At 42.3% G+C, this 18,181-nt stretch overlaps 1 protein-coding gene across 1 annotated transcript in view; it reads right to left on the bottom strand.

Moving 5' to 3' along the window:
* The window catches only part of TMEFF1 (transmembrane protein with EGF like and two follistatin like domains 1), a gene marked incomplete at its 5' end in the record, with an annotated part of 73,767 nt that extends 70,237 nt beyond the window's left edge, over positions 1-3,530 (bottom strand). The window contains 2 exons of the mRNA XM_083749722.1: positions 3,252-3,304; positions 3,460-3,530. Coding sequence (XP_083605848.1) covers positions 3,252-3,304; positions 3,460-3,515 — 109 coding nt within the window. The remainder of the gene's footprint in view (positions 1-3,251; positions 3,305-3,459) is intronic.
* Between the last annotated feature and the right edge of the window lie 14,651 nt (positions 3,531-18,181).

The raw sequence follows: 18,181 nt of genomic DNA, 5'->3' as shown, positions 1-18,181 counted from the left end.
CCTTGTGAGGTTGAGCCTGCATTGGAACTGCCTAGTCAGCTTTCCATTCTTGCTTTTGGTAACAGCCTCTGCTGGTTAATCATTTGTCATTTCAGAGCAACTTTGTTAATAAGAGTTGTCCTTCCTTCCTTTCTTTGATTTTGATTTTAATTTTTGCAAATGTACTGAGAAAAGGAAGAATCACAGTAAGTGATAATAAAATAATAAAAATACTCAATTGATTCGGCGGGGAGGGGGCAGTTCTTCCATGAACAGCAAAAACAGAGGAGGTGGAATGGCCTCAGAACTTCTCCCAACATCCTTGAAAAACCTAAAGAGGTGGTATCTATCCTCCTTCTCCTGTCCAACTTTGTGCCACCACAGCTGCCCAGGCGAACCTTTCGTTCCAGAAAGGAGTGGAGGAATTAGAGTTGCAAGAGGCCCTGTGAAGTCCAGCAAGTGGTCTGTGCTGCAGAAACTCTGCTTGCATCAGGTTGGGACCCCTGGCTTAGATAGCTGCTTTTGCATTATGCTTCATAATGTCCTGGCTCCCAGTCATGGGAAAACATGGACTCAGATGATGCCCCCCCCCCAAAAAAAGCTTTAGTGCTGAGATCTGTGATACATATGCAAAAACGCTGTTCAAAGGCGTAGCAGGCAACACACATTTACCCAACAGCACTGCAGGAGATACGGCCACTCAAGCAAAGACGACATTGATCCAACAACAACATAGAAACCCAGAATTGTAGAGCTGGAAGGGACCTCAAGGATTATAGTGCTACCCCCTGGAGTGCAGAAATCTCAGCTAAAACTTTCAGGAGAGATGGCAATCCAGCCTCTGCTTAAAACCTCCACAATCTCCCAAGGGAGTCTGTTCCACTGTCGAACAACTCTTGCTGTCAGAAAGGTCTTCCTGATGTTTAATCAGAATCTTCTTTTTTGGTAACTTGAAGCCATTGGTTTGGATCCTACCCTTCAGAGCAGGAAAAAAACAAGCTTGCTCCATCCTCCACGTGATAGCCATTTAGATATTTGAAGATGGCTATCCTGTTTCCTCTCTTGTCTCCTCTTTTCCATACCCAGCTCCTTCAATCGTTCCTCATACGGCTTTGTTTCTAGACCCTTGATCATCTTGGTCATCCTCCTCTGAACACATTCCAGCTTGCCAATATCCTTATTAAATTGTGGTGCTCGGAACTGGACACAGTACTCTAGGTGACCAAGGCAGAATAGAGTTGGGACTATTACTTCCCTTGATCTGGACACTGTTCTACTGTTGATGCCCCATCATGCAATCCTGGTATAAAGGAAAGGGCCAGCACAGTTTAGCGAAGCCTGCTGTTCTGTTCTTTAGTCCTTGCTAATGTTCTGCCTGGGCGACTGGACCTGCTCCATCTGTTCACACCTCTGTTCATGCCTTCAGGACCTAGGTGAAGGGGTCGATGTCACTGCCTCCTGCAAAGTGGATGGGGGCAGATGGGGCATCACCCCGCTGTGAACCAGCCCTCCCCAGGGTCCTCTGCAAACCACCCATCAGTGCCATCCTGACTTGGGCAGTCCATGACACATAACTTCTTTCTAGAAGCTAGAGACTGATTTTTTTTTTTAAAAAATGAGAGCTCAGAGTCGGGGGTCCCTGCTGGCATGGGCCCAGGTGCAATTACTTCAATTGTGCCATTATAAATCCGGCCTGGTTAAGATCCCAGGAATTCCTGTAGCCTGGTGTCCAAACAAGTCACTTATCAATCACAGCGCTGACTTAATGCATTGGCTAAACATTCTGACAGGCAGGAGAAGACAGCCTGGCTCATTTAACAGAAATTGCTTAGGTTATGCTTCCTAGCTTGCTTTCTAGATAGGCAGGCCTACTTACCTCAGAGTCTGGAGCCTTCTTGTGCACTGGGTTGGTGAACCTGTCCTAATTAATCTCCCTCCACTGACTTTAATTGAGGAGCAAGAGAAATGAAGAGCAGAAACAATGCAGCAATTGATAATACTTGAATTCAGCAATGGCAATAGTAGTCATGTTTCAAAGGTATCATCTCAGTTACCAGTACATACTAATAACTTGGGGAGCTTTTAGATGCAGGGCTCTCTAATTCTGTGCATGCTGTACATACATGTAAGTCCACTTATTTATAGCAAAGAAAAAACATCACAGTAATCAAGATGAGAGAAGACAAGGTTTTGAATAAGGGTTAGAGTCATTAGAATTCTGGAAATATTATACGAAGAAAACTGACAGTCTTTAAATCATCAATAGGAATGTAGGAATTGTTGATTATAGTTCTATCCATATTGTACTGACCAGCAATGCCTCTCCCAAGGTTTTAGACAGGGGTTTTTCCCCCAGCGCTACCTCAATTTGCCAGGGATTGAACCTGTCCCATGTAAATCTACACCATACATTTAAGGCACATGGCTTTCCCCAAAGAATCATGGAATCTGTAGATTTTTAAGGTGCTGGGAATTGTAGCACTATAGTTCCCATAACTCTTTGGGAAAAGCCATCCATAATGTGCTTTAAATGTATGGCAAACTCTTGAAATTTCAAGGGAAATAATGCAAGCTGAGAGAAGGCAAAAGTGAAAGTTTGGGGAAATCCCAGTAAATTCTGCCTTCTGCATCTTAAGTTTGAAACACAACGATCCAATATCCAGCCAGGTATAGCTATAAAACAATGGGAAATATTAGTATGAGCAGAAGGAGAGAAAGAAGTGATCGTGAAAATGGTGTGGGATAACAGCGACACTGTTAGCCAAAAGGAGAAATCAGATTGCCAAGAGGGAAAGGGAATGTCTGCACAACAAATGTTCCATCATCATAGCCATCGTCTCTCACACACCAGCAGCCAGCCAGTACAACCATATCTCTTACATGCCAGCCAAAGCTGGGTAGGGAAACATTGCTGTGGACCCCAGTCTCTGTGCTACGAGTCACACAGCTCTCTTCCTTGGGGCCTATCTACACCATAAACATACAGTATATTGGTTTTATGTATGCCAGTGACCCCTGGGAATTGTAGTTTGGATGAGGGTGCAGAAAATTCTTTTAGAGATGCCCAGCCCTAAAGTTCCCTCTGCTTGACAGATTCTGGTATATTATGGGAAGGCAACATTTCTGATGAACCAGTTTTAAGTCTGGAACGTGTATACACACTTTAAAATCAGCCTTAAACTGGCTTAATCAGAAGTCCCATGATCTCCACCCCTTGGTCCCCCATGGTGGCGCCCATGCTTCTTTCCTAGTTCCCACTCTCTGGAGCCTACCGTGAGACTGGTGGCCCTGGTGCCCCTGGAGGGCGGCTGTCTTGGAGGAAGAACTGTTCATATGTGGCCAGTGGTGTAGCGTGGGTTGTCAGCACCCGGGGCAAGGCAAGTAATTTGCGCCCCCTAACCCGTGGATTTGCACCCCCTAACCCTAACCCCCAGATGTTGCGCCCGGTGTGGCTGCCCCCCCTGCACCCCCCCACGCTACGCCACTGTATGTGGCTGAAGAGAGACAATGGTCAGTATTGACCTAGCATATACCATCCACTGCCTTGACAGTCTGAGCTGTAAGGTGAAGTTCACGACCGAAAAGCTGTTTCTCAGAGGGTTGCTTTACCATGAGTGCTGTATCTCAGAGCATGCTGCAGCTGGGCCAGTGTGCTCCCTTGAACCCCAGAGAAAGAGACACACTCACTGGGGAAATGGCGAGGTTCATTCCGTGGTTGAGCTCTAGCCCGCGTTGGTAGTGAGGGCAAACTCTGTGTTCAGGTTCTGTGGTTCATGGTTGCGCTCACAGCTCCACAGCTCACAGCTCCATCACAGCCTCTGATGTTCGAGAAGTCAAGCGACAGAAGGAGGATAGTATGGGAACCTTTTACACTATATTTGCAGAAACAAAACAAAAAAGTGGACTCGTTGGCAGGATTTAAATAAACATTTATAACTTTATTTACATAAAAAAGAAATATAACGTGATAACATTATATACAAACAGCAGAATGTACCATTTGATGTAATAAACCAGAAATAGAAGCTGAGGGAAGTCAACAGGGAGGGGGGAATTGAAAAATGAATGTTTAGTATTGATATTGGAAATTCGTTTTGAAAATGTAAAATCAATACAAAATTTAATAAAAAAGAAAAAGGAGGGTAGTGATGGAAAAGGGCAGCATGAAGGCAGATCTGCCAAAAGATGGTCTCAAGCCTACATTGCAACCTGCAATGGGGAAAGTGAGTCACCAAAACAAATGACAATCGAACCAAATACGAACACAGCACTGTGAATAACCCACAAAAGTTACTAACCTGCAAAAAGTCTTATTTTTTTCTATGCTGATTGGAAAGGAGGGAGCATCCTTCCTCTTGCAGCCCACTTGAGAAGGGGCAGCTCCCCATCCCTTCTCCATCAGTCCGTTTTCTGTATGTAAATCAGACTGCCTACCCCCGAGATACAGCCCTTCCATAAGTTCCAATAAGTTCCATGGCTCCCCACCCTGAAATTTTACTACAAAGGAGCACATGAGAGGAAATCAGTTTACCTAAATTATCATCCCTACTGCCATTCTTTGGCTCTGGCTATCCCCCCCCCCCCCATTTTTTATTGGAAGAGATAGCAGGGATGCCTCTCACCCTAGCAGGGATGACTTTGGCTAGGTGACCTGTCTGTCTTCTCAGTCTGCTGTCCTGCTGCTCACTGATGATGGGCAACTTCAAGGCCCCTCCTCTCCCTTCAGGTCTTCTACTACTATGTCATCTTATATACACTGAACATATCCTTGGAAATAGACATTACTGTCATATTTTCCTGGGCCATCCTCTTCCACCATCCTCCTTTGGCAGGAAGTATGCAGAGCCTACAGGGAAACAAAGAGCAACATGGAATATTTTTATTTTTCAGAACCTCGAAATAGGCCTCAGACAGTTACAGAGAGACCTTTCTTAAGAAACATTAGGGACTAATATTACTATGGAAGCAACATCTATATGCTGAATGGTTTTACCTTTTCTGTCCTCTGAAAGGGGTGTGGAGGGGGTGGTCTCAGGGTGAGGCGAAATCTTATTTCTCCTTCCCAACCAGGAAAACACTTTCCCCAGCCTTGAAAGCCCAGAAAAGGAGAAAAATGTGAGAAACAAGGCTCACAGTTAGTACTCTCCTGTCGCTAAAATGGTTTTGGCATTCACACATCAAAGCTCAAGAGGAATTCACTAACATCACAGAATTCAGATGCTGAGAGAAGTCCTACTTACATTTCCATCTTCTTTCTCTCACACAGATGAAATGATCCAACCATAGGAGCTCACCAGGCCTTCTAGTACTCTGATGATCAGTGAGCCAGCAGAGGGAGGTGCCACAATGGCTTCTGTAAATCTGGAGCTGTCTCTTGAAAATAGGGACACTTGGTGGGTCTGCTGAGGGAACCCATGATATGGTGTTTAGAATTATACAGACAAAAAGTACTATGTAAATAAATACACACACACATATATATAAAGAAGTCCCATAGAATCCAGCTGAATACACCTTAATAAAAAAGTAATACAGTGGTACCTCGGGTTAAGTACTTAATTCGTTCTGGAGGTCTGTACTTAACCTGAAACCGTTCTTAACCTGAAGCACCACTTTAGCTAATGGGACCTCCTGCTCCTGCCACGCCGCCGGAGCACGATTTCTGTTCTCATCCTGAAGCAAAGTTCTTAACCTGAAGCACTATTTCTGGGTTAGCGGAGTCTGTAACCTGAAGCGTATGTAACCCGAGATACCGCTGTATATAGACACTTAGAAGCCCCATAGAGTTCAGTGGGGCTTGGGTAACTGAATCCTGTAGCATGAGCACAGGTTTAATTATATATTGTTGCATGCCACCCCAATCTCCAAGCAGTGTGAGATTTCAGGGATTCTGAATGGTTCATATTTGGGTCGTATTTCCTTTGGCTGTGGTGTCTTTTAGGATATGTGGTTTATTTACACATATATACATCCTTAGCCTGCAATGGAGGGGTTCACAAGAAGGCCTTGCTTTTCCCCATAGTAGCAGCCTTGGATTCAAACAGAAATCCAACGTCCCTCTGTCTCCCTTGGCTCCCAGTTTGCCACTTAGCCTGTAGCTCACATCACTGCAAACTTTCAAGTCTCAACTCTGGCTTTGTCCTTTTAACTATCCAGGAGTTGAAGGAGCTCCTTTCCTTGTTTCCCTTAATGGCTCATCAGCACAGAAAGCTAGCCTGGCTTATATTTTAACACTTGCTGGATCTAGTGGTTAGAAGGGTCTTGGCATAAAGACTACTTCCTCACCACTCACCCAACCTCATAACAATATGCTTTACATTTTCTGTGGCTCACTAGCAACGTCTGCTGCTATTCTCAGATTTTGTTTACATGTTCCAGTGACTCGTAATTACTGCCAGGCTCATATAGATTAGATTATCGACTTTCCTCCCCACAAAATCCATCACATGGCATGCTGTGTGCAACTTCATCGAAAGGAAACAAGTTATATTTGTTCCTGCATTTAAAACATTTGCAATCACAAGGGCTCAGACCAGGGTTTCATAAAAAGAAGGCACTTAAATCTGTGTGTCGCACGTTGGAGCAAAAGACGATTTTCTGCATTCTCAGTTCATGCTTAAAGGACACCCACATGTCTGAAAGACAATGGAAACCACGTGTCTAGGCGCCTTTGCAAATTGATGCTCTGCCAGATCTTTCCGGATAGAAAACTTACAGAGGTGATTAAGCATCTAGGACATGATTGTGGAAGCCTTTGGGCAAAGGGCCCATACCCCCCCCCCCCAAACTAGCAACGGAAACAAAAGAGTTGGAACAATAAATGAAAGGAGTGGTTGTTACCCTCTGGTATTTACACTGATGTCCCAAAGTCCTCTACATGTCACAGAAGATTCTGGGACAGCATTGTCCCTTGTTTTCCAGTGGATGGCTAGAAAAACTAAAAGTTGTGTCAGTCCTGCTGCTTGGAGCTGGGAGCCCAGTGTAAAGTGAAAATTACTCTGCTCAGGAAGGGTTGACCTAGGGTCTGTTGAGACATACCAGGAAACCATGGATGCCTAAGTTCCTGAACCTGCATAAGCCTCAAGGTTGAGCTCCCACTTGTGTGGTCGTAAGGAGGAAGAGATGGGAAGGTTTTCCTCCTGCAGCCCTCAGTCAATTGTATAGGTAGCAAGGAGGGAAAAGTGGGGTAAGTGGGTGGCAGAGAGCAAAGAAAAGGGGTGGCAGAAAAGAAGAGAAGAAAGGGGGAATGCCATGCTGTTTTGGGCCTCCAGTCCTGCTCACCACTGCCATACAGCCCCTGGTATGTTATTGCTGAAGGAATTACAGCCCCTGACAGAAAAAAAGATTCCCCACTTTGCTTTAAGCTGTGGTTTGATCCTGTTTCAACAAACCACCATTTAAAGAAACCACATGTTCAGATGTAATGGGGAACTGTGGTTAGGTTAAAAGCAAAAGCTCACCTCTTTTTTAAAAGAAATATGTTCATTGGTGGCAGAGTATTCATCAATAAGAAACATCAAGTAAAACAGTAAAGGGGGTGGCACTGCAATATGTCTTTATAGAAGCCATTGGTTGGCTGCTGCAGGTAACTATGCTTTAGTGGAACCCCTAGATTCAGGGGAATCAATCACTGCAGAATGTCAAGTGTAAAGCTCATTTCCTTCTTCTGGGGTGGGGGTGGAGGCAGAGCATACGAGCGGAGGCTCATGCAGGATCACACAAGTAGAAGGAAACCATGGTTCCTCAATGCATCTGATCTTCCCAGGTATCCTACACAAAGTGAAAATGGCAGTATAAAATGGGCCTCCATTTCCTGCATGGACAGGTGCTAGCAACGATACAAAACCCTGCAAAACCCATTTACCAGGGGGAGGTATGCGTGTATACCAGTAGCGGTTATCTGCCCTTCCCAATGCCAGGTGTCGCTGCTGTTTCCTAAGCTGTGCACTGAGCTCCCCACAATTGACCTCTCTCCATCTCAGGAACCCGCAGCGATGCTTGATGCTCCATGCACACCTGCACATGCACACACACAGAGGGAGTCTTCCATTGTAAGGGCACTTTGAGGTGACCTGTTTCTTGAGCATGCACCTGATTGGTCTTCAGGGAGATTAGACAACCCTTCATCAACACAAGCATTAGCCCACATTTCCCATGCATTTTCCTTATTGCAAAAAGTCTCTGTCAGGTATTTTGGAATAAAACACTTCCTTAGTGAATTGTGTTTTGGTTTGATAAGAATGCTGATTGGTTTGTAGCAGTAGTAATAAAAATATTTTTAAAAATAAGACATAAAATCAAAGGGAGTGAGAGTGGATGTGGATTTGTTTGTAATGAGTTTTGGATAGGAAGAAAGGGTTGCTGAATCTTTAGGCTGGAGGGAACAATTGTACTCCAAATGGGAGGGTTCTGCCTTATTCTTCAGCTGTAGACCGAGTTGTCAATCAATGTCAAAGGGTATGGGTAGTAAAAAAATAGCTAGCACCTATTAGTATAGGTCAGTTTTTATTTTGATCCAATTAGACATATTATTCAAATTGAGTTTCTGAGATAGATACTATCAAACTCCTTACTAGGGTATTTTTAGGATTACATTTCTTTCTGTAATATTTTATTGAATAATTCATCTGGTATTTACTTATTGCTTGTAAGTGCACACACTGGCAGCCATCCACCAGCTACATAAAATCTACAAGCTAGACAATGGAAGGGAGTAAATGTTAAGAGACATGAAGAATTATATCTTTAAAGCCATCATATATTAATTGCTTAGGGTACTTCACTTTTGGCTGTTGCAGTGTTTTGAGGTGTAATTCTTATTACTTACTTTCATGTTGAAGAGAGTTTCCCGTTCCAATTATTCTCTTTCTTTTCCCAGTTCAATAATTGCTCAGGCATGGCTATCACTGCTTTAAACCACCCCCCTAAGTGCCATAAAACCTATATTGCGGCTGATCTGCACTGACTGTAATTATGCTGAGTGCATATAGTAAGTTACTGATGCTAATGGTTCAATTGCTACATCAGATTTTCCATAGCATATTAAGTGCTTCCATGGCATGTCAAGAACATAAGAACTAACCTGCAATAATGGCAGGTGCTTGATTCTGAACTCTGCAACCAATCCCACTAAAAATGGGGTGTCGGTGGCTTCATTTTTTGTAAAAAAAATCCACCACACCAGGGATGAGTGGGGATATGAGGGGGGACCACAAGGCTAAGGAACACCATATCACCTTGTATTATTCCCTGAAGGACCTTGAAGTGCACCCAGGCATCTCTCTGCAGCTCCAAAAATGGCAATGGGGACCCCTCTGGTAGGGAAGAAAACAGCAAAGGCCCTCTTAGCCATTTTTAGCAATGAAGCAGAGAAGCAATTCACGAAGCAAAAGGAGGACAACTGGAAGACAACACTGCAACCCCTTCAAACCACTAAAGCTGACAGAACTGAACAAAAATCATGGAATTGAGAAGACTTTTGAAACAGGGGCCGACCTGACAAACCGGATGTCCAAAATTCTGACCCACAGCAGGGACCTCCTAATGAAACTCAGTGTTCTCCCAAACAAGGGGCATTGTCATAGCTTTTTACAGTGAAAAACAAGCTGGCGATAGCTGCCCAAGAACACCAAAATTTTGCCTATAATGGCTTTCCTGTTATGATGCTGTGCCAAAGACACATTTTACAGACTGCAGCATCAATGTGAAACAATGGTCTTTTTTGCCCTTCTTTTAAAGAAATTGCAAGCTTTTGTGGAGGCATTTGTCATCCAGAGATCACAGGGCAGTTCATAACATTATGACCTATTGTCCTTAAAGGCTTTGCAAACCTATTGCAAGCTCACAAAATTCGAAAGATGTTTGGTATTATATGCACCCATGACTTCACTTTTCACTCTTGGAGCTAGGCCTATTGCTTTTCCAGTACATATTACATGTTTACCTCAAATATTTATGTATCATTTATTTTATAATTGTCTATTAAGAATATTTCCCACTTGAAAAACATAAAACACAGTGTTTTTTTAAAGAATGGCTCAGATAAAAGGATTCCTCACATCTTTGTGGATGTACCGTATTTTTTGCTGTATAAGACTCACTTTTTCCCTCCTGAAAAGTAAGGGGAAATGTGTGTGTCTTATGGAGCGAATGCAGGCTGCGCAGCTATCCCAGAAGCCAGAATAGGAAGAGGGATCGCTGCTTTCGCTGCGCAGCAATGCTTCTTGCTGTTCTGGCTTCTGAGATTCAGATTTTGTTTTGTTTTGTTTTCTTCCTCCAAAAACTACGGTAGGTGCGTCATATGGTCTGGTGCGTCTTATAGAGTGAAAAATACGGGTATATCTCTTTTGGTTGGGTGTTTGTATTTGGCATTGCCATCTCCTTCTTGGTTCTGCTTCTCCACCACTAAATATGATGGTTACTCCTACCTGTTGGTATCCACTTATTTTCATCCTCACCTGCCCTAAACATTGATTATTTAGCACAACAAGCTATTAGGCTGGACTGCTTTATTAAACACAAATTATAGGTTGTGTGAAGTGAGTAATATCTAATATTTATAGCTGCAATCCTGCACACGTAGAAGTGTGTGGGGTTTTTTTAAAGCCACACTTGCATAACTGTGCCTGGGATCATTGTCTGCAAGTATAATTAAAATAACAATATTATAATGTTTTATGAAACATTTGTATATTATAAAGTGTTATAAAAATATTGACTTTTTTTCTTTAAAACATAATTAAATAAAATGATTTACAGTCCAGAATGGAATGTATGACGAGACAGACTGGGAGAAAGAATGAAAATTTGATATTATTCAGTTATACGTCAAGGGAAATTATGCTGATGTTATACTATGCAAAAACTAAATTGAACAAACATTTTTTAGGAAGTGGAACATTTTAAATATTGCTTAGCTTTTCAAAAGCTTCAGTATTGAGATAATTTGTAAACAATATTTTATTGGTGTTGATGCAAAACATTGTACTTGTATAGGAAGACTATTAAAGTAAAAATTAAATACAGTGTTGATTTTTACAAGACTGAACTATTCACATTTTTAATTATGCAAATCAATACCATACGCCTCACATAAATAGCCTCAATTATGCATTTTATTCAGAATTCAATATCTGATGCTTTGTAGATGATGGGGATGGTGGGTTGTGTGGTTTTTCTTTTTGTCAGGAGATGTGCTGGGTAGATGTGCTACCACTGCCGAAGGAGAGTTACAATGGTTTTTTTACAAGTTTCCTGCTGGACTTACTTAAAGAAAAAAAATCTTTTTGGGTTTAAAGGGCTCTGCAACAAATGGAGGCAATGACGGAAGGGCATGAGGTCATAACAGAACAAAGCCAATTATCTGATGTACATAAAGTCTATAGAAATGTTCCTCTAATCTAGATGACTGCCTTTGCCACCCTGATTTGATTCTATCCTTGGGGCTCCACAGAGTTTCTGCTATCTTCAAAGAAGTGGTCACAATATCCCAGCACCACACTCTGCCTATGTCACTGCATGTATTGACAACCTAGTCATCTATGGCTGCATCCGGGAAAATAATCACCAAGCAGTCATCTGTGCTTCCTTAGAAGCTACAGGCATCACTGCCACGACACTCAAATGCCAAATCAAGGCCAAAACTATCACCTGTTCTCAGGCATCAGACAGGCAAGGAGGTTTTGAAAAATATATATGTATATATCTAATATTTTATCAACTACGCTACATTCAGAGAACACTTGAGCAGTGTACAGAAGAACAGAAAACAAAACAGATATACAATATAAAAAAGCAAGCATTAAAACCTGCAGAAATAAAATAGACTAATTTGGGAAGGTTTGAGAGAAAAGTGAAAACAAAAGGTATTGAGCCTTACTTAGCTCCTAAGAAAAGAGGATTTCATGAACCAGAAGTGCAAAGCCATAATGAGAGCAAGGCCAGCCCAAGTGACTGTCCCACCACCATGGCTGTGTGGCTTAGACTCTCCTTTTGCCAGTGAGGCTAGGGAGCTGTCCAAGTGCAATGTTTCCAGCACAGCAAGGGAGCTGTCCAGTACAGACACAGGAAGCTGCTAGGTGAGGTACTGCCTCAAAAGTGGCTAGGCACAAACAGCTGTTTCTGCTGCCCAAGCCCTTTCTGGAGCACCAGCAGGGCTCTGACTCCTTTTCTGGCTTCCTCTGGTCAAATAGGGACCAGGGAAAGACTCATGCTGCCAAATGCATAGTGCCTGTTCTGGTCTAGCCACATCGGCTGCCATCTCTGCTCCTGCGAATGGTTTGGGGGGATCTGAACCTGGAAGGTGGGATCAGACCATGCTGGGTCCCCTGAAAATGTAATCCTTTGTATGTTAATCTCAGGGGGGTTGTCCATCTCCACTGATTCAGCTTAAGCTCCAGACACAATGGAGTCAACAGTAGGATCCTCCTCTGGGTTCTCATCTGGTCCTGGAAACTGGTGGGGCATGGCAGTGATCCTGATCAAACCAGCTGTCAAGCCCTTGACTTTACCAGCTTCTACCAATGCTTTTTACCACTGTTTACCCAATGCACAGCTCTAAAAGCAGACCTGCTTAAGGAAGGGAAACATAACCCAGTTCCGGAGACCCTACTCTATGAAAAAGCCCATCACCTTCAGGCCTGGCCTCATTAGTCTCCTTTTCTTCATATATACTGATGACTAGTAGCACTACTGGCCAAATGTGCAGGAGAAGGATGTTCCAACATTGAAGAAGCCCTCTCCATTAAGTGGATCATTCCCTCCTTCTACTGTTACCAGACTTACACCCCCTTCATTGTGGCAAACTCTACTCTGACAGTTCATGTAGAGCACAAAGCTCTGCTCACTGTGCTGTTTTTTGGCTTTACACTCTTAAATATTTACCATGGGACATATAGGAAGCTAACAAACCAAACTGAAGGGCTGTAAAAGGGTTCCACTTTGGGCTGAGACTCTGCACAGGCAACTATTGTTTTCCTGACTTTGGAGCATTCTTAGTTTTGACTTGTCTCCCGGTTAAGCCGTTGGTGCTGACTCCTGGTTTGACCCCTCAGCTCTGATTCCAAGACTGACCTCTTGGTTGACCCCTGGCGCAACTCCTGGCTCCAACTTGACAGCTGCCCACAGCTCAATTCTGACATCAGTCAATTTTATTTCCTCCCTCCCTTCCTTCCATAGAAAAAAAACAGAGGCCCCATTCTGCCAACAGGGCAAAGACCCTTGCTATTTGCCCCTGAGATCAATAAATAAGACCCCACAGACACAAAAGCCACATCTTGAGATGTTCACTTTTAAGTGTACAGTACTTCTTTTCCCCCAGCAAGGCGGGTAGCAATAAACAGAAACCCAATTTTTGTATTCTGGTTCAGATGTTGATAGACCTGGCAATAGCTTTGGGAACATCTGTCGCCATGTGTAAGATGTGCTGCTGTGACTGGATCATGCATGCATGCTGACTATTTGATTCTATAAGCTGACATAAAGCTTAAGCCTCTGCATGTTTACTCAGAAATAAGCACTACAGCAGGCATTGGCAACCTGGTGCCCTCCAGATGTTTATGTTGCCTGTGACTAGTTGGGGTTCAAAACATCTGGAGAACACCAGATTGGCAAAGTCTGCCCTACAATTTTCAACTGAGCTTAGTCACAGGTAAGTGTGCATAGCACTGCAGACAAAATATATTGGTCTTTCCGATGAAAGAAAGAAAGAAAGATAGATTACTGTCTCACCAGATGGTGACACTAAGCAACAGTTTGCAGTAGAACAGGATAACAGTTCAGTGAGGCTTAAATTTATTTTTTATTCAAGTGCTTATACACAATAGCTACCCTAAGATAGTGAAGTATGGAGCCAGGTTTTGAGAACATGTGTAACATGTTGCATATAAAGTAAAGTGAGAGCCACACATCAGGTTGTACATATACTGCATGTATTGCATACAGAAGTCAATCCCAGACTTCAGGAGGCCCTTGGCAGCCAGCTGCCCATGCCACACTCAATGCAAATCTATGGGCCGGGGCTTACATTTTGGGTAAATTCAATTGGCAGATAGCAACTATGGATGGGACTGACTTTAACTCCTATTCAGAAGCAGCAGCACTGCCCTTCCAGCACTAAAATGATTGTTGGGGACCACTGGGAAGGATGGTAAGTGATGGCACAACCAGGTCAAATCCTCCTGAGCTACTGGGACCTTCAGCCTGTGCCCAACCTAGCTGGTTGCTGGCACCAGAACTGACTGAATGTATGGATTGTCTCAAAAATCTCCTCAAAGGCAGAACTTTAATCACTGCTCACAACACCCCAATCACAATCCTTTTCCGCAAAGTCAGTTTGCATATGCAGCTGGCTATTGCAATATCTGAACTGCCCCTCTTACCCAAATGCACACACCTGTAGGGAAAAATGAGTAGTGACTCCATGTGCAGTCTCGATTCTTCTCTCTGCTTTAAGATTCAAGAAGGCCCACCTCCAAGGACAATGTGACAGCGTAATAAAATATCATGACCACTTAGTAGTAACTAAACACCTTAACAAAAACTGCCGATCTAATGTAGTGAGCTCTACCATGTCTTTAGCTCGCCTGTAATATATATAAGCCTGGAGGTAATTGCAGCTTGCATGTTGAAGATAGAAGCTAAGCACCAACTAAATTATGATTAATGAGAGATTAAGGATTAGTCATAATGACAACTAAGAATTATACTTCGTCATTATCTGTTTTGGTCACAACGACACAGAAAGCAATCAAAATTTTCATGCAAATCCTGCACTTCTGCATTAAAGTAATAATGAGATTATTCCAGTGGAGCAAACCAAGAGTCAGAAATAATAGATTTATTGAGTTTTCAGGAATTTAAAAAACCACCTTTGCTGAATAATAAATTCACTTGTTTAACCTGTCTCATATATGTTCACTGATGTCCTGGAATATGAAATTGTTCAGTGTTAATGAAGTGTGATATCAACAATTTACTTTATATTTTAATGTTATCTGTCATGTTTATAGTGGGCTTGAAACTCTGCTCTTGCTATTTCTTGCTGAGGATAGACCACTTTTCCTTGCCTCCCACTCTCTGCTTGCCTCACCTCACACCACCCTTCAGCTCAGTGGGAACTAGCTCTGACAGTGACATCAAGACATTCACTGCAATGCTTCATCTTTATATAGTTACAACAGTTGGGTTTCTTCACTGGATAATGCACAGAACATTCTGACACTTTAAGGATCTGCTGTGCAGGTTGCCAAGAAAAATAGACATGACTGTTCCAAAGAAAACTTCTTGTCAAGAACTTTATCAATAAAATTAATCATACTCCTCCTAACCCTCTAAAGAGAAGGGAAATTAAAAGGAGCAATATATACTTGTGATACAGAGGATCCCACACAAGTGGAGTGTGCTTTAAAGGGGATGCACAAACACCACTTGAACTTTATATTTCCAGTCATCTACACCCAGCTATATAACATTATTCTTTCAGATTTTAATTGTAGCTTTATAGATACTATGAAAACAGTCCAGCCAAAATTAGGAATTATGCAGCACACCTCTTTTATAGTGCGCATTTATAACCATTAAGCTCACAACAATGTCTAAATAACAACCTCTTCTGATTAGTTACCTAGACCTCTGTTATCAGAGATGGAGCTTCTGTTTCCATTGGTCCATAGTACCATCCATCTTCATTAAGAGGCTGGCTTTTACTGGTTATTTTTATTAATTTATTTTGCTATAATGGAATATAATTACTATATTATTGTTATTATTGTATAAATCAGTCTTCAGCATTGCCAACCTCCAGATGTTTTGGACTACAACTTCTATCAGCCCCAGGCAACACACAACAGTGGTTGGTACAAAGAAAAATTAAAAGTAAAACAGAGTAGACAAGATGGAACTCTAGAAGATTATACAAGGAAGAGAGTGCAGGTAACATGAGCTCTCTGTTATGTACTGAAGTTCTCACCCTGGGCCAGCAGGGGAATACGGTAGATAGTATTTACTCAGGTCCACATATGCAAATAAGGGATTGAAAGTGATGTTCAGTGATTGGATAGTTACAGAAAATGGTTACTGTTGCGTTCTAGTGGAGCTCTATATAAGCTGGCTGGCTGAACCCTTCAGTTCTGTTCTGGCCTGTGAATAAACAAGAGCTGTTTGAAGAATCGTTGTGCCGTCTGATATGTTCACCCACCACTTAACACTCTCATCCATCAATACCTTTTGTGGTCCTTCTACCAAAAACTAGAATAACTACTCAAAAGCAGTCCCATGAGTGTCCTGTCCCCAATTTTAACCTTCAACTCCCACAATTTAGTTATCAACATCTAATGATCCAAATACCAAAGAAACAGGGTATCAAGAGAGTGCAACTTTCATTACTGACATCTACTGTAAGCTCATCAGACAAATCCACAAACAGTCTCAGAAAGAAGATTAATCTTAAAAACACCGAAAGGATGAAGAAATGCAACGTTTTACAGAAAGCTGAGATCAAGAAGATTGCTTTGTCAGAGAATATGAGCAGTTCTACAGAACGAAGAAGCAAACAGCTTCATGCTACTGTAAATGACGGTCCTTCCAAGGAATTGTGGGGCAGGGGGGGGTGGAACTCTTTAAGTCTTCACTGTTCTTTGGAAAACCTGTCAAAAATGTAGTTTCAGATTCACCTAACTCTCCAGAAAAGAAAATGACGGTAATAGAAAAGCTTGTCATTATGACAAGAATCCAAGGAAAGAAAGCACGGGAGACTAAATTGCTGTTTCTAATTCTCAACTCCCCAAATGTGTGGAAGTGGTGTTTTGAAGGGATTTGTTTTCATTCTTAACTATAGGGACATTATATGTATTTGTTCTGGACTGGAACAAGTAATTACTTATGTTAAAAAAGCAAACAGCAACAACAAAGATGAAGATGTAGAAATGTATGTGACATTTCCCTCCATCTGGAAAAAGAAACCTTGCTTTGTTCAGTAATCTCATCCCAATCATTCAGTTGGTGTCCCTACATTTTGTAAAAGAAAATGTGCCCGAGATCTATTATTTTCCTGCTAACTATTATAAATGGGTGGTACAAAGAATGCAGAGCTCTGAAGACGTTGAGTGCCTGAACATAATCTGGAAAGCCTCCTTGGTGTGATAATACAGTGGCATTAAAATGCTGGAAAGGAAAATGTAGAGACCATGCTTAAAATGGTTAAAATATTCACCTTGGAGACTGAAGCTCTTTAAAAAGAAATTATAATGAAACATTAATTCGAAAATGATCCAGTCTGAAATATTAATCACAGACAAAAATAATCACAGCTGTGTAATTTTGCAGATGAAGGCTGTGATCCATAAAAGTTCCCTACTGCCCACGGGTACAGTGCTCCATTTATTCCTCCGCTGTAGTTTGCACAGGTAGCTGAACCTTGTCAAACCCCAGCCACACCTGGGGTTGAGAGATCACAAATCTCCAGTGCCACATCATCTGGTTGCAACAACTACGTCTCCCAGCTGGGGAAGAAGATGCTGCAGGCGTATGGCTCCTCAGCAGGTGTTATTACAACTAGCCCCATCAGTCATGCGGCAGAATTTATTATTGTCATGCAATATTTGGGACGTGTAATTTCTCAAGCTCAGGTATGCCTGGAACATTCCAGGGATCAGGGGCTGGTGGGTCACCTTGCAGTGCTCTGCTGCATGGTCCTGTGGGTTCTTCTCTCCCCCCTTTTATTGTTTGTTTTTCAAAGTATGTTTTTTGCTATATTTTAAGTGGATGTTTTTAACCAGGAATAAGAATAAACATTTTGCATATCACAAAATACAGAAGCCATATCTAAATTAGTAAATGGTGTTATGTGCATGAAGCTTTTCTGCTTTTTTCACTGGACTGCATTGGTATTGCATGCTATCCTAACAGCACTGGTGTTGGCATCCGTCTGTCTTGGGAGGAGTGCATCTTTAGGGGTGAAGTGAACCCATTGGAGAGTTACAGTGCCTGCTGTGGCTGTAGAGACTGATAAAGGAAAATTGCAGTTCTACTCGGTCAGTAGAACATGAGACTCTTAATCTCAGAATTGTGGATTTGAGCCCCACATTGGGCAAAAGATTTCAGTATTTTATGGGTTTGGACTAGGTGACCCCTTTTTATTATTCTATTGTTAACTGAAGGTGAGGAACTGGCTCATTTGTGAATTTCACAGACTCATGTCTGGGGC

The sequence above is a fragment of the Podarcis gaigeae genome (assembly GCF_964106915.1).
Source record: "Podarcis gaigeae genome assembly, chromosome: 7".
Lineage (NCBI taxonomy): Eukaryota > Metazoa > Chordata > Lepidosauria > Squamata > Lacertidae > Podarcis > Podarcis gaigeae.
Note: the sequence above shows the minus strand (reverse complement) of the source record. Positions and strands in the feature narration are given on the sequence as shown.